This window comes from Rhinopithecus roxellana, chromosome 1 (genome assembly GCF_007565055.1).
Source record: "Rhinopithecus roxellana isolate Shanxi Qingling chromosome 1, ASM756505v1, whole genome shotgun sequence".
Taxonomy (NCBI): domain Eukaryota; kingdom Metazoa; phylum Chordata; class Mammalia; order Primates; family Cercopithecidae; genus Rhinopithecus; species Rhinopithecus roxellana.
The window spans coordinates 57,172,636-57,193,443 of record NC_044549.1 but is presented as its reverse complement, the minus strand read 5'-3'; the positions used below and the strand labels follow the sequence as shown (position 1 = coordinate 57,193,443).

Sequence of the window (20,808 nt, the reverse complement as noted above, 5' to 3'; positions counted from 1 at the left end):
GGATTACAGTGCCCGGCCTTTTTTTTTGAGACAGAGTTTCTCTCTTGTCACCCACGCTGGAGTGCAGTGGTGTGATCTCGGCTCTCCGCAACCTCCACTTCCCGGGTCCAAGTGATTCTCCTGCCTCAGCCTCCCGTAGCTGGGATTACAGGTGTGTGCCACCATGCCTGGCTAATTTTGTATTTTTAGTAGAGACAGGGTTTCTCCATGTTGGTCAGGATGGTCTCAAACTCCTGACCTCAGGTAATCTGCCCACCTCAGCCTCCCAAATTGCTGGGATTACAGGCATGAGCCACCGCACCCTACCACAAGTCATTAATTTCATAATGATCTTTATAGAGGTCCCAGTCCAGGCAGACAGTTTGGTTACACTGTTTTACTTGACATGAACGGCACTAAACTAATGCTCTTTCTGAAAATGGGTTAGAAACACCATCCACTTCAGTTTTCTTTTAAGGACCAAATGAGTTCCAAAAATGTACACACAAGGCCAGGCACAGTGGCTCACACCTGTAATTCCAGCACTTTGGGAGGCTGAGGCGGATGGTCACTTGAGCTCAGGAGTTCAAGACCAGCCTGGGCAACAAACCCCATCTATTAAAAATACAAAAATTAGCTGAGTGTGGTGGCACATGCCTGTAGTCCCAGCTGCTCGGGAGGCTGAGGCACAAGAATCACTTGAACCCAGGAGACAGAAGTTGCAATGAGCTGAGATCATGCCATTGCACTCTAGCCTGGGTGACAGGAATAAAAACCTGTCTCAGGCCGGGCGCGGTGGCTCAAGCCTGTAATCCCAGCACTTTGGGAGGCCGAGACGGGCGGATCACAAGGTCAGGAGATCGAGACCATCCTGGCTAACATGGTGAAACCCCGTCTCTACTAAAAAAAAAAAAAAATACAAAAAACTAGCCGGGCGAGGTGGCGGGCGCCTATAGTCCCAGCTACTCGGGAGGCGGAGACAGGAGAATGGCGTGTACCCGAAAGGCGGAGCTTGCAGTGAGCTGTGATCCGGCCACTGCACTCCAGTTTGGGCGACAGAGCGAGACTCCGTCTCAAAAAAAAGAAAAAAAAAAAAAAAAACAAAAACCTGTCTCAAAAAACAAAAGTATATAACATGCATGTACATATATAAATATACACATACACATGTACATATAATAGCGCTTAGGTATGTTCATCTTGTCAAAAAGCATTAAGTTGTGCTTCATATTCAACTTACCACTTTTTTACTTAAATGTAAGCAAATGTGGTATTTTATTTATCTATTTATTTCCTTAGAGAGAGGGTCAGCCAGGCTAGAGTGCAGTGGCACAATCATAGCTCTCTGTAGCTTCAAACTCCTGGGCTCAAGTGATCTTCCTGCCTCAGCCTCTGAGTAGTTATGACTATAGGCACATACCACCATGACTGGCTAATTTATTTTTTTATTTTTATTTTGTAGAGGCTAGGTCTTGCTATGTTGCCCAGGCTGATCTTGAACTCCTGGCCTCAAGTGATCCTCCTGCCTCAGCCTCCCAAAGTGCTGGGAGTCTCGCTCTGTTGCCCGGGCTGGAGTGCAGTGGCCGGATCTCAGCTCATAGCAAGCTCCGCCTCCCGGGTTTTATATGCCATTCTCCTGCCTCAGCCTCCCGAGTAGCTGGGACTACAGGCGCCCGCCACCTCGCCCGGCTAGTTTTTTGTATTTTTTAGTAGAGACGGGGTTTCACCATGTTAGCCAGGATGGTCTCGATCTCCTGACCTCGTGATCCGCCCGTCTCGGCCTCCCAAAGTGCTGGGATTACAGGCTTGAGCCACCGCGCCCGGCCCACAATGGTTTCTTAAAGATGGGTAACACTCGGGCCGGGCACGGTGGCTCCCACCTGTAATGGGAGGCAGAGGCGGCTGGATCACAAGGTCAGGAGTTCGAGACCAGCCTGCCCAGCATGGTGAAACCCGGTCTCTACTAAAATTACAAAAAATTATCTGGGCATGGTGGCGTGAGCCTGTAATCCCAGCTACTCGGGAGGCTGAGGCAGGAGAATCGCTTGAACCCGGGAGGCGGAAGTTGCCGTGAGCCGAGATCGCCCCACTGCACTCCAGCTTGGGCAACAAGAGTGAAACTCTGTCTCAAAAAAACAAACAAACAAAAAAACAAGATGGGTAACACTCAATCATACTAAATGCAAAATCTAGCCTTAGTTTTTCTACTCCTACACAATAATACCACCCAGGAATCTCTCCAGTAGTACAAGGTATTGTCCCCTCTACCAAACAATCTGTTAAGATGCTTAATAACTCAGCCTGGATCTTCTAAATTCTGGACTCTTCATCTTCTATCTAGCTCCAGGACCTAGGCTATCCCCCTCTCCCACTCCGAGATACTGCTGCCACAAATATTTTTGACACTTGCTACCAAAATAATCTGGGGCTCTCAGACATTTGTTCAGCTTCTGACCTTGACATCTGTTGGCAGTTTACAAGTTACAAAGTACTTCTGATTTTCGCCTCAACCCACTGAGGGCGGAGAGCCAAATATTGCTATCCTGGTTTTAACAGTGAGGAATCCAGGTCTGTGACACCTTCGCCCAAGGTCACACGGCGAGTCCTCATGGTAAAGGGCTCTCCCCACCCTCAGGGTCCCCGCCAACATTCCCCTTCTCCACATCCATCCCCCTGGCCCCCGCCGGGCCCACCCACTGGGGCTCCGAATGAGCCGAGGCGACCCTCAGGCCCCGCCTGCTCTTTCCATGAGCTGATCCTGGAGTTCTCCCGAGGGGCAGGTGTCAGGCTACTCTTCCAGGGTCACTACATACCATCCCCGCCCACCCCCTACTGTAGCCGAGAAAAAGGGGGCTGGCCTAAGAACCAGACACTCGGCCCGTGGTTCTGCACAGAGGAAGAGCGAGCCGGGTGCTCACCACTGCGCCCCGCGTTGGAGTGTGGTCCTCATTAAGGCTCCAAGCTCCGACTTCTGAGTCTCTGCATCCGGTCGCTCACGGCGGCCTCCATCTTCCGCCATCTCGTCCGCGGCCCCGGCCCAGCCGGCCCGGACATCCGCCCCGCGCGCGGCGTGCTATAGACCGCGCCCACGCACGCACGCTCGTGTGCCCGCCCCTGCCCCACCTCGTGCCGCGGCCTTCGGCTCCTGCAGCCGCTGTCTTTTATCCCCTCCCGTCTCGCGCCACCTTGCTCACCCGCAAACAGTGGAGCGAAAAGGCAGATGCGAGAGGGGTGAGCGGGGAGCAGCAGCTGCTACTTCCTCCCGCCCTGTCGCCCGCTACGCGGCCGTCGGGCGCCCCTTCCACTGCTCAGGATGGCGCTACACTCGGAAGCTCTGTTCAGCCCGCCGATCTCAGGGAGTCAGACAGCAAGCCCACGACCCATTGGGCACCCCAGCCCGGCCTTCGAGGTTATCCTGGTCCTAAATAAATGCAGGCCAGGTGCGAGAAGCCCCATAGTTAGGTCTGTTCATTCTCACCCCTGCCATTCCGCTTTCAGCTGGAGGCCTTAGGCGAGTCAGCTGCCCAAACGTGGGATCCTGGCTCCTGCTCCAGCGGCCCTGCACGGATTTCGGGAAGTACCGCACGTGCATCAGCGCCTTGGGACCAAGACTGAACGGTGTGCTGTAGTCATTAACAGTCGCCTTAAACAATCTGGACGCCAGAGCCACCTGGCCCACCGGAGAATACCGTCAGCTCTTCATACTGAGCTACTTGCCAAGCAGCCACAGAGGGGCGATAGCAACAGGGGAAGGAGAGGTACTCCACATTAGTTACCCAGGCATGTACTTAGTTCCTGGAACAAGATACAACGTCCTGATGGCCGGGCGCGGTGGCTCAAGCCTGTAATCCCAGCACTGTGGGAGGCCGAGACGGGCGGATCACGAGGTCAGGAGATCGAGACCATCCTGGCTAACACAGTGAAACCCCGTCTCTACTACAAAAATACAAAAAACTAGCCGGGCGTAGTGGCGAGCGCCTGTAGTCCCAGCTACTCGGGAGGCTGAGGCAGGAGAATGGCGTAAACCCGGGAGGCGGAGCTTACAGTGAGCTGAGATCTGGCCACTGCACTCCAGCCTGGGCGACAGAGCGAGACTCCGTCTCAAAAAAAAGAAAAAAAAAAAAGATACAACGTCCTGAACACTGTGTTTTCCAGTCGCCCCGCTCACACAGACACACAACCCTCCTCCTGGAGGGAGAAATAAACCCAGAGGAAAGAGGAAGTCAGGCCTAGATGAGTCTCCATACACTTGTCTAACAGTTCTTGTCCTCAGAGTAAAATAAGACCTAGTTCCTGCCCTCATAGAATCTAGTGGAAGAGTAGAGATGTTTCAGAAATAACCTCAATGCCTAGCAGTATGTGGTAAGTGCAATTAAAGGGTGTGAACCAGGCCAGGTGCGGTGGTTCAAGCCTGTCGTCCCAGCACTTTGGAAGGCTGAGGCGGGAGGATAGCTTTAGCCCAGGAGTTAGAGACCAGCCACGGCAACATGGCGAAATCTTGTCTCTACAAAAATTAGCCGGGAGGTGGCGCGCATCTGTGGTCCCAGGTACTCGGGAGGCTGAGGTAGGAGGATCCCTTGAGCGCAGGAGGTCGAAGTTGCAGTGAGTCAAGATGGTGCCACTTCTCTCGAGACTGGACGGCAAAGTGAGACCCTGTCTCAAAAAAAATGTAAATACAAATAAGGGGTGTGAACCGGCCAGACGCGGTGGCTCACGCCTATAATCCCAGCACTTTGGGAGGCCAAGGCAGGCGGATCACTTGAGGTCGGGAGTTCGAGACCAGCCTGACCAACGTGGAGACCGAAATGTCGTCTCAAAAAAAAAAAAAAAGTGCTGGGCGCCTGGCACGGTAGTTCATGCTTGTAATCCCAGGACTTTGAGAGGCCAAGGCGGGCAGATCACGAGGTTAGGAGTTCGAGACCAGCATGGCTAATATGGTGAAACCCTGTCTCTACCAAAAATACAAAACAAAAATTAGACAGGCGTGGTGGCGCATGTCTATAGTCTCAGCTACTCGGGAGGCTGAGGCAGAAGAATTGCTTGAACGCAGGAGGCGGGGGTTGCAGTGAGCCAAGATTGCACCACTGTACTCCAGCTTGGGCGACAGAGCGAGACCCCCTCTAAAAAAAAAAAACAAAAGGGTGTGAACCAAAGGCTTTAGAACGCCAGGCACAACCCCCGCTCTCATAGGAAACCTTTGACTTGAGTAACATTTGAGTGTGGTATTGAAAAAAAATGCTGGCAGAATAAAGATGAGGATGCATGTTACAGGAGGGGAGACTCAAGGGACCAGAAGAGAATTTCTGGAACAGGCAGGACAGGATCAGAGAGTGGGGATTAGGCCAGTTGAGCCAGGCACTCCAACACTACTACAACCTAAGGGATTCTAAAGCTAGAAAGGAGGCCGGACAGACCATATATCCCGCCTTAAAAGGCAGGCAGGCATTGTAGGAAATTTTGGAGCAGAGACAAAATGACAGGGTGCTTCACGCCCACGATGGTGTAACTCAGACAGAACCATTAGGACCCTCTCACTATGGAGGTGGCTGTGAGGGAGAAGAGGAGAAACAGATGAGCCATGTCTATTTTATTTTATTATTCTTATTTTTCTACCCTATTCCTGTTGAAAAGATGAGCTATGTTTTGTATCAGGGGTGAAGGAAGGGGAACTGGCCCAGTGAAAATATGGTAGGTCATTTGAACAGATTTACTATTTTTATATTGTGTTTGGCCAACTGAAATTAATTTGCACTCCCTGGGACATCCATCACACACCATCTGATAAGAAAGGCCTCTTGGCAGTTGGGTAGATTAGTAGGGGAAAGTAAATGTGAAATTAAAACTGCCTCAAATAACCACACAGCAATTAATCGCCTGTAGATAAGAGTTACCACCACATGATGATTCTACATCTGCAGAGCCAACCCTAACAAATCCCCTTCTATGAAAGTTCTTTGAAACTCTTCTGTTTTGTTTTGTTTCGTTTTGTTGTTTTTTCTGAGACAGAGTCTCGCTCAGTCCCCCAGGCTGGAGTGCAGTGGGGCAATCCGAGCTCACTGCAACCTCTGCCTCCCTGGATCAAGTGATTCTCCTGCTTCAGCCTCCTGAGTAGCTAGAATTACAGGCATGCACCACTACGCCTGGCTAATTTTTGTATTTTTAGTAGAGATAGGGTTTCACCATCTTGGGCAGGCTGGTCTCAAACTCCTGACCTCATGATCCACCAGCCTCAGCCTCCCAAAGTGTTGGGATTAAAGGTGTGCGCCACCGTGCCCAGCTGAAACTCTTACAAATGTTATCAAAAAAGAAACACTACCTTTAGTCCTGTTATTTATGGAAAAAGAAAGTTGGGGCTGGGCACGGTGGCTCAGGCCTGTAATCCCAGCACTTTGGCTTTGGAAGGCCGAGGCAGGCGGATCACCTGAAGTCAGGAGTTCGAGACCAGCCTGGCCAATGTGGTGAAACCCTGTCTTTACTAAAAATGCAAAAATTAGCTGGGCATGGTGGTGGGCACCTGTAATCCCAGCTACTCAGGAGGCTGAGGTAGGAGAATCACTTGAACCCAGGAGATGGAGATAGCAATGAGTCAAGATCACACTACTGGCCGGGCGCGGTGGCTCAAGCCTGTAATCCCAGCACTTTGGGAGGCCGAGACGGGCGGATCACGAGGTCAGGAGATCGAGACCATCCTGGCTAACATGGTGAAACCCGGTCTCTACTAAAAATACAAAAAACTAGCCGGGCGAGGTGGCGGGCGCCTGTAGTCCCAGCTACTCCAGAGGCTGAGGCAGGAGAATGGCATAAACCCCGGAGGCGGAGCTTGCAGTGAGCTGAGATCCAGCCACTGCACTCTAGCCTGGGCGACAGAGCAAGACTCCGTCTCAAAAAAAAAAAAAAAAAAAAAAAAAAGATCGCACTACTGCACTCCAGGCTGGGTGACAGAGTGAGACTCTATCTCAAAAAAAAAAAAAAAGTTGGTTACTGACATCAGTTCGGAATCTACATTTCAGGGTGTCTGCTTCCCTCTTCTTTTTTTAGCAGTTTCTCCTATACCATTTATGGCAGTCTTAAGGAGGACAAGTAGGACAAGTCCTCAGCACCACTAGAAAAGGGGACAAAACCTAATTATAAAAATGAAAAATTTGGAAAAGGTTTTTAAGTCAGGAATTTAGTGCTTTTAATAGCTATAAAAATAGCGCATCAATTATTGGTAGTTCCTTAAAAATTAATATTAGGATTGCAAAATATTCTTCTTGATATCTGGGTATTTGCATGAAAAAAAAAAATAAAAGATTACGAAGTGCTGGTAGTTGAAATGTGAAGAATAGGCCGGGCGCGGTGGCTCAAGCCTGTAATCCCAGCACTTTGGGAGGCCGAGACGGGTGGATCACGAGGTCAGGAGATCATGACCATCCTGGCCTACACGGTGAAACCCCGTCTCTAGGCCGGGCGCGGTGGCTCAAGCCTGTAATCCCAGCACTTTGGGAGGCCGAGACGGGCGGATCACGAGGTCAGGAGATCGAGACCATCCTGGCTAACATGGTGAAACCCCGTCTCTACTAAAAATACAAAAAACTAGCCGGGCGAGGTGGCGGGCGCCTGTAATCCCAGCTACTCGGGAGGCTGAGGCAGGAGAATGGCGTGAACCCGGGAGGCGGAGCTTACAGTGAGCCGAGATTGCGTCACTGCACTCCAGCCTGGGCGACAGAGCGAGACTCCGCCTCAAAAAAAAAAAAAAAAAAAAAAAAAAAAAAAAAACAACCCGTCTCTACTAAAAAATACAAAAAAACTAGCCGGGCGAGATGGTGGGCGCTTGTAGTCCCAGCTACTCGGGAGGCTGAGGCAGGAGAATGGCGTAAACCCGGGAGGCGGAGCTTGCAGTGAGCCGAGATTGTGCCACTGCACTCCAGCCTGGGTGACAGAGTGAGACTCCGTCTCAAAAAAAAAAAAAAAAGAAAAAAGAAATATGAAGAATAAAGTGAAAGCCATAGTTAGAAGGTCACCTTTTTTTGTGTGTGTGTGGTGTAATCACAGCTCACTTGCAGCCTTGACGTATTGGGCTCAAGTGAGCCTCCTACCTCAACCTCCCAAATAGCTGGGACTACTGGTCTGCATCACCATGCCTAGCTAATTTTTGTATTTTTAGTATAGATGGGGCTTCACCATGCTGCGCAGGCTGGTCTTGAACTCCTGGCCTCAAGTGATCCTCCCTCCTTGGCCTCCCAAGTGCTAGGATTCCAGTCAGGGGCCACCGTGCCCGGACTGCAAGGTCACCATTATTTACAAAGTCTTTAAACTTTGTTAGCTTGTAAACATTTGATTTAATGGTGGCCAGGCACAGTGGCTCATGCCTGTAATCCCAGCACTTTAAGAGGCCAAGGCAGGTGGATCACGAGGTCAGGAGATTGAGACCAGCCTGACCAACATGGTGAAACCCCATCTCTACTAAAAATACAAAAATTAGCTAGGTGTGGTGGCATGCGCCTGTAATCCCAGCTACTCAGAAGGCTGAGGCAGGAGAATCGCTGGAACATGGGAGGCAAAGGTTGCGGTGAGCCAGAGGTTGTGGTGAGCCAGGATGATGCCATTGCATACCAGCCTGGGCAACAAGAGCAAAACTCGGTCTCAATAAATAAATAAATAAATGGTGGTTTTTTGTTTTGTTTTTTTTTTTTTTTTGAGACAGAGTCTCGCTCTGTCTCCCAGGCTAGAGTGCAGAGGCCGGATCTCAGCTCACTGCAAGCTCCACCTCCCAGGTTTACGCCATTCTCCTGCCTCAGCCTCCCGAGTAGCTGGGACTACAGGCACCCACCACTTCGCCCGGCTAGTTTTGTGTATTTTTTAGTAGAGACGGGGTTTCACTGTGTTAGCCAGGATGGTCTCTATCTCCTGACCTCGTGATCCGCCCATCTCGGCCTCCCAAAGTTCTGGCATTACAGGCTTGAGCCACTGCGCCCGGCCTGTTTGTTTGTTTTTGAGACGGGGTCTCATTCTGTCACCCTCGCTGGAGTGCAGTGGCACAATCTTGGCTCACTGCAACTTCTGCCCTGCCCCCCAGGATTCAAGCGCTCTGTCCACCTCTTCCTCCCAAAGTGTTGAGATTACACATGTGAGCCACTGCGCTGAGCCGCTTCTGTTTTGTTTTGTTTTGTTTTGTTTTGTTTTTTTGAGACAGAATCTCACTCTGTAGTCTCACCTACTTGGGAGGCAAAAAAAAAAACGGGGCCAGGCATGGTGGCTCACGCCTGCAATCCCAGCACTTTGGTAGGCTGAGGTGGGTGGGTCACTTGAGGTCAGGAATTTGAGACCAACCTGGCCAACCTAGTGAAACCCAGTCTCTACTAAAAACACAGAAATTAGCCAGGCATGGTGGTGCTCGCCTGTAATCCCAGCTACTTGGGAGACTGAGGCAGGAGAATCACTTGAACCCAGGAGGTGGAGGTTGCAGTGAGCCAAGATCACGCCACAGCCCTCTAGCCTGGGCAACGAGAGCAAAACTTCATCTCTTTTTTTTTTTTTTTTTTTTTTTTTGAGGCGGAGTCTTGCTCTGTCGCCCAGGCTGGAGTGCAGTGGCCGGAACTCAGCTCACTGCAAGCTCCGCCTCCCGGGTTCCCGCCATTCTCCTGCCTCAGCCTCCGGAGTAGCTGGGACTACAGGAGCCCGCCACCTCGCCCGGCTAGTTTTTTTTTTTTTGTATTTTTTAGTAGAGACGGGGTTTCACGGTGTTAGCCAGGATGGTCTCGATCTCCTGACCTCGTGATCCGCCCGTCTTGGCCTCCCAAAGTGCTGGGATTACAGGCTTGAGCTACCACGCCCGGCCAACTTCATCTCAAAGAAAGAAAAAATAAAATAAAATTTTAAAATTAAAATAAAATAATTAGCCTGGCATGGTGACGTGCACCTGTAATATCCCAGCTATTAAGTAGGCCAAGGCGGGAGGATCTTTTTAGCCCAGGAGTTTGAAGTTGCAGAGAGCTGTGATCCTATGATTGTGCCACTGCATTCCAGCCTGGGTGACAGAGCAAGATCCTGTCTCAAAAATGAAAAAGAGAACTGGAAACAATGAACATCTGCCTCCGTGTTCCTGTTGTGGTAGTGACCTAGGGACCCGGGAGGAGATGACAAGAGTGACTGAATTAGCTCAGGAGATACCTTGGCCCCAGGGCTGTGTTCTATGTTGAGCAACTTTGTCCTAGAGAGACCCGTAGGCCCGGTAGGACACCAAGATCCCAGAAGTGGACAATCCATCCATTACCAGAGGACCTTGGGCCACAAGAACAGAAGAAAAATCAGGAAGGGAACTAGAGGAAAACCTGGCTTATTGGTCATATACTGGTTGATCTTGGACTGTGATGTCTAATTAAAGATTCATAATGTTGGGCCGCGCACAGTGGCTCACACATGTAATCCCAGCACTTTGGGAGGCCAAGGCAGCTGGTTCACCTGAGGTCAGGGTTTTGAGACCAGCCTGACCGACATGGTAAAACCCAGTCTCTATTGAAAATACAAAATTAACTGGGCATGGTGGTGCATTCCTATAGTCCCACCTACTTGGGAGGCTGAGGCAGGAGAATCGCTTGAACCCGGGAGGCAGAAGTTGTGGTGAGCCAAGATCGCACCACTGCACTGCACTTCAGCCTGGGCAACAAGAGCGAAACTCTGTCTCAAAAAAAAAAAAAAAAAAGGTGACTAATGTCTGGGTGTGTGAACTTTAAGCTTTTTTTTTTTTTTTTTTTTTTTTTTTTTTTTTGAAACAAGATCTTACTCTGTCGCCCAGCCTGGAATGCAGTGGTGCGATCTCGGCTCACTGCCACCTCTACCTCCTGGGTTCAAGGGATTCTCCTGCCTCAGCCTCCCTAGTAGCTGGTATTACAGGCACCCACTACTGCCTGGCTGATTTTTGTATTTTTAGTAGAAACGGGGTTTCACCATGTTGGCCAGGCTGTTCCTGAACTCCTGACGTCAGGTGATCCACCCGCCTCGGCCTCCCAAAGTGTTGGGATTACAGGCTTGAACCACCACCCCTGGCCTTTAAGCTTTATTTTATTCCAAATCATAAAGTTTTTGTCTTAGCTGCTACCACAGTTTTCTTTACACATGACAGGACTTGGCTCTCCCAAGTTATTCTTGGTCCACACTTGACCAGCACTAACAGAGCACACATGGCAGTATTCACAAGTATTAGACATACTTTCATTGGAGGTGGCAGCAGGGGAGAAATATTTTTGGTTCCTTCTCCCCTGTGCCTCCTTAACCCGCCCAGGGGACTGTGAAAAGAAAAAGACTCTAGAAGTATGCTTTAGAAGAATTAAATGTCTTCTCAGTGATTTCTACCTCTGTTATATAAGGATTAGGTTATTGCGGAAGATAATAGAGGCAAAAAAAACGAACAAGTCTCACAGAGAGGAAGTGGGATCACTTTTTTTATACAGGGGAGTTGTGCCAATGGACAGATTCCATTCTGGTTATGCCACTTGTGTTGATGGCCAGCCCTCTTTGGGCAGAGGGTGTGGCAGCCTGGGCCCAGGTGCCGCCAGTGTCTTGTCTTCCTCCTGTAATTCTATTACCATCGCTGTCTTAACCATGAACCAGTATTTAATGTTAACTTGCATGTATCCTTTGCCCTTTCCACAGTGCAAATTCTCAGTAGGCATTTCTTGCATAAATGAAAGAAAGAATTATCCAGCTATTAGTCATTTCTTCACTGGACTAATAGTACTTGAGTATTATGTGCTCATGGTCCCTACCCTCCAGGGGTTCACAGTGTGGTTAGGGATGGAGGATGGTTACATATGTAATACAGTGTTGTCTGCTGTGTGACAAAGGTGTCATAAGGGCCGGGTGCAGTAGCTCACGCCTGGAATCCCAGACTTTGGGAGGCCGAGGTGGACAGATCATGAGGTCAGAAGATGAAGACCATCCTGGCTAACATGGTGAAACCCTGTCTCTACTAAAAATACAAAAAGATTAGCCAGGCGTGGTGGCAGGCACCTGTAGTACCAGCTACTTGGGAAGCTGAGGCAGGAGAATGGTGTGAACTCGGGAGGCAGAGCTTGCAGTGAGCCGATATCACGCCACTGCACTCCAGCCTGGGTGACAGAGTAAAACTCTGTCTCAAAAAAAAAAAAAAAAGTGTCACAAGAACATGAAGGGTCATGCTTGCAGATACTTCTCTGGGAAGAAAACTTAAGCAACTAGTGTAGAAAGCAAAGGCATATTTAATATTCCCTTTGGCCTTTGGGGGTGTGTGATGACATCCACAAAGGATGCTCAGGAGACCAGGACTTTACTTCTTATTTTTATTTATTTATTTATTTTTGAGACACAGTCTTGCTCTGTCGCCCAGGCTGGAGTGCAGTGGTGCAATCTCGGCTCACTGCAAGCTCTGCCTCCTGGGATCACACCATTCTCCTGCCTGCCTCAGTCTCCTGAGTAGCTGGGACTACAGGTGCCCGCCACCACGCCCAGCTAATTTTTTTTATTTTTATTTTTAGTAGAGATGGGGTTTCACCGTGTTAGCCAAGATGGTCTCGATCTCCTGACCTCATGATCTGCCTGCCTCGGCCTCCCAAAGTGCTGGGATTACAGGTGTGAGCCACCCCACGCAGCCGACTTTTTTTTATTACTATTTTATGTGTGTGTGTGACAGAGTCTCACTTTGTCTCCCAGGTTGGAGTGCGGTGGCGTGATCTTGGCTCACTGCAACCTCCACTTCCTGGGTTCAAGCAATTCTCATGCCTCGGCCTCCCCAGTAGTTGGGAGTACAGTCACGTGCCACCACACACAGCTAATTTTTTTTTTGTATTTTTTGTAGAGATGTGGTTTCACTGGGCCAGGCGTGGTGGCTCACACCTGTAACCCTATTAACTTTGGGAGGGCAAGGCGGTTGGATCACCCGAGGTCAGGAGTTTAAGACCAGCCTGGCCAACATGGTGAAATTCCATCTCTACTAAAAATACAAAAAATTAGCCAGGCATGGTGGGAGATGCCTGTAATCCCAGCTACTCAGGAACCTGAGGCAGGAGAATCACTTGAACCCAGGAGGCGGAGGTTGCAGTGAGCTGAGATCACGCCAATGCACTCCAGCCTGCATAACAAGAGCAAAACTCCAAAAAAGAAAAAAAAAGAAAAAGATACGTGGTTTTGCCATGTTGGATGTTGGCCAAGCTGGTCTTGAACTCCTTACCTCAGGTAATCCACCCGCCTCAACCTCCCAAAGTGCTGGGATTACAGGCGTGAGCCACTGCACCCGGCCTGAAACCAGGACTTTAGATTCACACACAGGTACATGCATACACACACAGTCACATGCTGGGGACAAAGGTGACTGGGGTATTCTGCTGCAGGGAGATTTAGATTCCCTTCACTTGCCTCCCATGAAACCAGGTGGTCTTCAGAACTGTAGGTCACCACTGAGGGTAAGCTACACGTGCTCCTGAATGCTGCTAGAGCTCTAGGAATTTGGATCAAGTGGGCTTGCTTTATGGTCTCCTCTACTGGTCTCGAGGGCCACAACTACACTGGGACTGGGAGGGGCACTAAGAGTGGGTCTCCCAGGAGCCTCCGTGTCTCTTCACAGCCAAGATCTGGTCACCTGGCCTTACCTTTACAACAGGTAAGCTGGCTAGGAAAATATTCTGCCGGCCAGTTAGGGGCAACAAGTTGCCTAGTACCCCTGCCCAACACACCACTGTCATGTCATGTCAGTCTCAATGCTTCTAGATACAACTAACAGAATCCCCAGCAGCAATTGGTCCACCCATTTGGTGGTTCTTGTTTTTTCACATGACACGTCTGGAGTTGAGTTCTTGAGAAGGTCAAAGCTGAAAGACATCAGTTTGTTTCTCTGGGGCCTTCTAGTTCTTTGCCTTCAAAGCTCCAACGTGGTTGCCTTGCTCCCAGAACTCTGGGTACCCTCAAGAACACTCACCAGCGAGAAGGGAGAGAGGAACATTCCCTTCTCCTGTTCCCCGGGATCATGGGGGCTTTCCCAGGAGCCTCTGCATCTCTTTGTAGCCAATTAGGTCACCTGCCCCTATCTTGACAGCAGGAAAATAGATTCTGCCAGCCAGCCAGGAGGAAAGACTTGGGAATGACTGTTGAGTAGAGATCAGCAATGTCTCTGTACATAGCCTCACTGAGAGGCAGTGAGAATTACACCACTTCAGGGCCAAGTCCTATGAGACCTCATTCCTTGTACAAGGACTTCTGACATTTTTCCCCCTCAGCTCCCAATCAGTCAGTGTCTGATGTGAGGCAGATACCCATTAATTTCTGTGGCTGGCTGGAGCTGGGCTTTATTTTAGTGCCCGCCCAGGTGTGTCACACCTGTGTGTGAATGCATACTCTTCCCCTTACTTGATGAGTACAGTAACAAAAACATGTCAATTCAGAGTACTCTGACAGGGATCATGGCCTGCTCTCTATAAACCCATACTGTGTTTTCTTGGGAAATTTTCTTGTTTTGCTTTGGTTTTTTGTTTTTTGAGACAGGGTCTCTCTCTGTCGCCCAGGTTGGAGGGCAGTGGCACTATCTCAGCTCACTGCAACCCCCGCCTCCTGGGTTCAAGCAATTCACCCACCTCAGCCTCCCAAGTAGCTGGGACTACAGGCACATGCCACCATGCCCGGCTAATTTTGTTTTTGTTTTTTAGATGGAGTCTCACTCTGTTGCCTAGGCTGGAGTGCAGTGGCATAATCTTGGCTTCTGCAACCTCCATCTCCCAGGTTCAAACAATTCTCCTACCTCAGCCTCCCAAGTAGCTGGGATTACAGGAGCACACCAACATGCCCAGCTAATTTTTGTATTCTTAGTAGAGATGGGGTTTGACTATGTTGGCCAGGCTGGTCTCAAACTCCTGACCTCAAATGATCCGCCTGCCTCACACTCGGCTAATTTTTGTATTTTTTCGTAGAGACAAGGTTTCACCTTGTTGGCCAGGTTGGGTTTTTTGGGGGGTTTTTGTTTGTTTGTTTGTTTTGAGACAGCCCAGGCTGGAGTCTCACAGACTGGTGTGAAGTGGCACAATCTCAGTTTACTGCAGCCTTGACCCTCTGGGCTCAAGTGATTCCCCCACCTCAACCTCCTGAGTAGATGGGACTACAGGTGCATGCAACCATGCCTAGCCCCTTGGGGAAATCTTTAGCTAGTGCTTTTTACTCTTATCCAAAAGTTAAAATGTAAGAGATTTATTAGACTTACCAGGCCAGGAATGCTTTTCTGAAAATAAACTTGTGTTATTTATTTTGAGACAGGGTCTCACTCTGTCTCCCTGGCTGGAGTACAGTGGTGCAATCATGGTTCACTGCAGCCTTGACCTCCTGGGCTTAAGCAATCCTCTGACCTCAGCTGCCAAGTAACTGGGACCACAGTCATGTGCCACCAACCTTGGCTCTTTTTTTTTTTTTTTTTTTTTTTTTGAGACAGAGTCTTGCTCTATCACCCAGGCTGGAGTGCAGTGGCGCAATCTCAGCTCACTGCAACCTCCACCTCTCGGGTTCAAGCAATTCTCCTGCCTCAGCCTCCGGAGCAGCTGGGACTATAGGCACGCACCACCAGGCCCAGCTAATTTTTGTATTTTTAGTAGAGACGGGGTTTCACCATATTGGCTGGACTCCTGACCTCGTGATACACCCGCCTTTGCCTCCCAAAGTGCTGGGATTACAAGCATGAGCCACCGTGACTAGCCAGTATTTTTTTTGTAGAAACAGTGTTTCGCCATGTTGCCCAGGCTGTTCTCAAACTCCTGAGCTCAAACAATCTGCCCACCTTAGCCTCTCAAAGTGCTTGGATTATAGGTGTGAGCCACTGCACTGAGCCTGAAAATAAACTTGTTTTAAATGTTGTTTATAGGACTACATTGAGTCAGAATAAGGAAGTCATTTGATCAACTGCTAATTGTGCAAGAAATGCCTGACCTAATTTTATCAGATTTAATGTTTGAAAAAAACCCAAAAGCAGCCATTCTGCAAGAACTGCTGAAATGGAAGTTTCTGAACCTAGGTCAGTGACCTAAATGCTGTATGTGTTTTCTGTGCAAACAATGCTCTGTAGCCATTTCTGCTTTTAAAGCCAGGACTTCACAGGCTGAATGTGATTTCTGGGCTTTTACTTGTTCATTTGAGCTGCTGATTCACAATGGGGTGGGGTGGGTACCCGTCAGAGCAGTAGCAGTTGCATGGTTGAATGAAAAGAATGTGTATGTGTGAGAGTGTGTCTGTGTGTGTTGGGGGAAGATAGTGAAGTCCTAACTGGCTTTACTCTGAAACTGCCTGGAGAAGAGAGAGTTAGAAAGGACTGGCCAGGGACGGTTGCTCACACCTGTAATCCCAGCACTTTTGGAGGCCCAGGTGGGTGGATCATTTGAAATCGGGAGTTCAAGACCAGCCTGGCCAACATGGTAAAACCCTGCCTCTACTAAAAATACAAAAAAATTAGCTGGGTGTTGTGGCGGGCGCCTGTAGTCCCAGGTACTCAGGAGGCTGAGGCAGGAGAATCGCTTGAACCCGAGAGACAGAGGTTGGAGTGAGCTGAGATTGCGCCACTGCATTCCAACCCGGGCAACAGAACGAGACTCCCTCTCAAAAAAAAAAAAAAAAACAAAAAAAAAAAAACAAAAGAAACGACTTCTAGTTGAGAGAGGAGGCATACAGCTTAAAGTCTGAGGAGGAATGTTCCCCAGCCAGGATCAGGCATACTGGGAGTTCAGAAGTTCCCTTTACTGAAGCTGAGTAATTTCAGGGGAAACCAAAAAAGTTCCCTTCACTGGTAGCCCAAGGCATAAACTGAGGGGGTCAGGGTGGCACGGGACAAGGAGGGGTGAATCACCAAGCATCCTGGAGAGAAGTTAGAGTCTGTTGGAAAGTTCTGGGTGCCCATCCTGTAGCCTAACCTGAGAGTGTGGCTGTACGGGAAAGGGGAGAGTTGAAGTGGGATGTCTCTTCTCACAGGTCCAACTGGTAGAACACTGAGTAGGACCTTAGGTCCCTAGACTTTCCACTTCAGCATCTCTGGAGGTGGGCCGTGGAACATACATTTTCACAAGTACCTGGGTGACTCCTGGGCACTGTATATTCATCTCCTAGAATAGGACCTGGTACCTCCTAGACACATGGGTTTCTTTTTTTTTTTTTTTTTTTTAATTTTTTTTTTTTTGAGGCGGAGTCTCGCTCTGTCGCCCGGACTGGAGTGCAATGGCCAGATCTCAGCTCACTGCAAGCTCCGCCTCCCGGGTTTACACCATACTCCTGCCTCAGCCTCCTGAGTAGCTGGGACTACAGGCGCCCGCCACCTCACCCGGCTAGTTTTTGTATTTTTTAGTAGAGACGGGGTTTCACCGTGTTAGCCAAGATGGTCTCGATCTCCTGACCTCGTGATCCGCCCGTCTCGGCCTCCCAAAGTGCTGGGATTACAGGCTTGAGCCACCGCGCCCGGCCTTAACTATTCTTTAGGAACTGTCCCTTCCCTTGGCCCCTTGCTCCAACCTTGTTCCTCCCCAGCTATTTCTCTCTGCCATCTAATCTGGAAGGATTGTGCACCTATACACCTCAGGCCCAGGTCCCCTAATCTTTTTCATGCCACTTATCCCACGTGACCTCATCTTCTCCAGTGGCTACTGCTCCCGTGGCTAGACCATTGCCTTTAAACATTCTCTTCTTCTGTGCCTCATGTAACTGCCTGCCCCATATACCTCTGTCTGGATGTCTAATGCAACACATCTGAATCTGAAAACATCCACCTATCCCCAAAACCTGTTCCTCCTGGTGCCAATTCAGTCAATAATGCCACCTTCCCATCTCAGGACCTCACACACTATACTCCCTGCCTGCCCACCCGCTATCAGCTTATTCCTTAACCAACAGCTTCTTGACCTCTTTTCAGTCTCACTTTTTTTTTTTTTTTCTGAGAGAGAGTCTCGCTCTGTTGCCCAGGGTGGAGTGCAGTGGCGCAATCTCGGCTCACTGCAAGCTCCAGCTCACTGCAATCTGCGCCTCCCAGGTTCACACCATTCTCCTGCCTCAGCCTCCTGAGTATCTGGGACTACAGGCGCCCGCCACCTCGCCCGGCTAATTTTTTGTATTTTTAGTGGAGATGGGGTTTCACTGTGTTAGCCACGATGGTCTGGACCTCCTGACCTTGTGATCTGCCCACCTAGGCCTCCCAAAGTGCTGGGATTACAGGCGTGAGCCACCACGCCCAGTCACTTTTTTTTTTTTTTGAGAGGGAATCTCCCATTGTTGTCCAGGCTGGAGTGCAGTGACACAATCTCGGCTCACTGCAAGCTCTGCCTCCCAGTTTCACACCATTCTCCTGCCTCAGCCTCCCGAGTAGCTGGAACTACAGGTGTCTGCCACCACGCCCAGCTAATTTTTTGTATTTTTAGTAGAGACAGGGTTTCACCATGTTAGCCAGGATGGTCTCGATCTCCAGACCTCGTGATCCGCCTGCCTCGACCTCCCGAAGTGCTGGGATTACAGGAGTGAGCCACTGCAGCCAGCCTAATTTTCATATTTTTAATAGAGACGTGGTTTCACCATGTTGGCCAGGCTCGTCTCGAACTCCTGACCTCAAGCCATCAAGCCATCCGCCCACCTCGACCTCCCAAAGTGCTGTGATCACAGGTGTGAGCCACTGCACCTGACCTCACTGTCACTTTTTCCAGGAGGCATGCATGATCCTCCCTACTGGGCCTGGTCCTCTTATTTATTCTTTTTTTTTTTTTAACCAGTGTAAGGTACACAGTTTTTTTGTCTTTTTTTCCTATTCTCAAAGCACAAAACATGCTTTTTTGATAATTATATACTGTCCTTCTGACTTCTTCAGGCACCTGGCAGAGCACATGGCACAGGACTGGATTATGAAAGAATAAGGGAGCAAAGTGCTTTTGGGGAAGAGACATGTAGGACATTAGGGGTCACAGGTAATCTGGTTCTACCCAGATTTACAGGTTGCTACTCTCTATTCCAGGAGTCAGATTTGAAGTCTACAAATGTCAAAGAGCCTTGGTCCCATTTGAGTGGAATTTTGTTTTTGAAAGAGTCTCGCTCTGTTGCCCAGGCTGAAGTGCAATGGCGTGATCTCGGCTCACTGCAACCTCTGCCTCCAAGGTTCAGGCAATTCTCCCTGCCTCAGCCACCCAAGTAGCTGGAATTACAGGCGCCCGACACCACACCTGGCTAATTTTTGTATTTTTAGTAGAGACGGGCGTTTCACCATGTTTTTGGTCAGGCTGGTCTCCAACTCCTAGCCTCAAGTGATTTGCCCACCTCGGATTACTTGGGATTATAAAGTGCTGGGATCATAGGCATGAGCCACCATGACTGGCCACTCAGGAGTCTTGATTGCATTTGTGAATGACTAATCTTCTTCCCCAGAGGTTAACAGTCTAAGAGGAGTACTGGGGCTGGCCATCTCAGGGTCCCCAGGGCCCGGCATATGATATTCATCACAAATATTGGTCTACTAATATAAAAACATTCCACTCTGGCAGGGCTCAGTGGCTCATGCTTGTAATCCTAGCACTTTGGGAGGCCTAGGCGGGCAGATCACCTGAGGTCAGGAGTTCAAGACCAGCCTGGTCAACATGGCGAAACCCTGTCTCTTCTAAAAATATAAAAAGTAGCCAGGTATGGTGGCAGGCACTTGTAATCCCAGCCATTGGGGAGGCTGCAGTGAACTGAGATCACGCCACTGCACCCCAGCCTGGGCAACAGAGCATGAGACTCCTGAAAGTTCCAAGGAAAACACAGGTAGAGTGAGGTCCAAAGGGGAAGCTGATAGTTCTGCCTGGGTCACCTCAAAGGGGACTCAAAGGCTGGGGTGGACAGAACCAGAGGGAGGTGGCCCTGTCTAGGAGTTCTGAGGATGGAGCCAGAGCAGGTCCAGAAGGCCCTACAATCCTTAGTGACCTAAGGGCAGACAAAGTGGGAGAGCAGCAGCAAAGATCACTGCTTAGAGCAAGAGGAAAAGTCCTTGAGAGTTGGCTCAGACGTAAGGGCCTTTAGTCATCAATTTGAACACAAATGCTGGGACTTCAGAACAGCACTGCCATGTCTCTGGGCACCTGTTTGCACAAGCAGAAGCTACACCCAGGCCCTGCAGTCCCCCGCACTGCGTTAGGAAATGGCTTCAAATCCGTCTTGAAAGATTGGCAGCAGGGTCAACAGATGGAGAAGCTGGACCTGAGTGGTGCCTGAAAAGCAGCAGCTGGCTTCAAAGACAAGCCCTTATCCTGGGCCTGAATGTGAGATTGCAAGTAAGTGTTGGGCAGGGCATAGTCAGAAGGGCCAGTTAAATTGTAGTTTTCTCACTCTTAAATACATGAGGCAGAAACTTGTAAGATCAGCATCACAGCAGATACAAGCACTTGGTAGCAACATGGAAAGATCTAGCCAAGTAACAGAATTTGTAACATTCCATGAGCTTCCAACTGTGTAAAATGGGCTTCTGTGGGCCTAACAATTGGAGAGGCCATAGACTCTGAATGTGAGTGGGGACTCATGTTATTTTGTGACAGTCATTTCAGTGGGCAGCAAGTAGTCGTAAGTCTATTAGAGTTACGCAGTCAACCCTTGCCTTGTGTCTTCCTTTTTAAGTACGGACTTTGTTTTAATTGGGTCTTGGGATGGCCCTTTGCATGTTCTGGTGAAGGCAGAAATTCAGGCCAAGAGCCAGACTTCCCACAAAGGAAATAGTGGACCCTACACACTGCAGACAAAAGGACAGAAGTTCAGACTTGGCTAGGATAAGGGGAGGAGGGTTAAGTTCCCACCACTATGACAATGAGATGAAAAAAAGTATCCCCCAAATGACACAGGACACACACACAG

At 49.5% G+C, this 20,808-nt stretch overlaps 1 protein-coding gene across 4 annotated transcripts in view; it reads right to left on the bottom strand.

Moving 5' to 3' along the window:
- Window positions 1-3,072, bottom strand: part of USP4 (ubiquitin specific peptidase 4) — a 68,168-nt gene extending 65,096 nt beyond the window's left edge. For all 4 annotated transcript variants that reach the window (XM_010369793.2, XM_010369802.2, XM_010369810.2 and 1 more), the window contains exon 1: window positions 2,898-3,072. In XM_010369793.2, the coding sequence (XP_010368095.1) occupies window positions 2,898-2,998 (101 nt within the window). In that variant the 5' untranslated portion in view covers window positions 2,999-3,072. The remainder of the gene's footprint in view (window positions 1-2,897) is intronic.
- Between the last annotated feature and the right edge of the window lie 17,736 nt (window positions 3,073-20,808).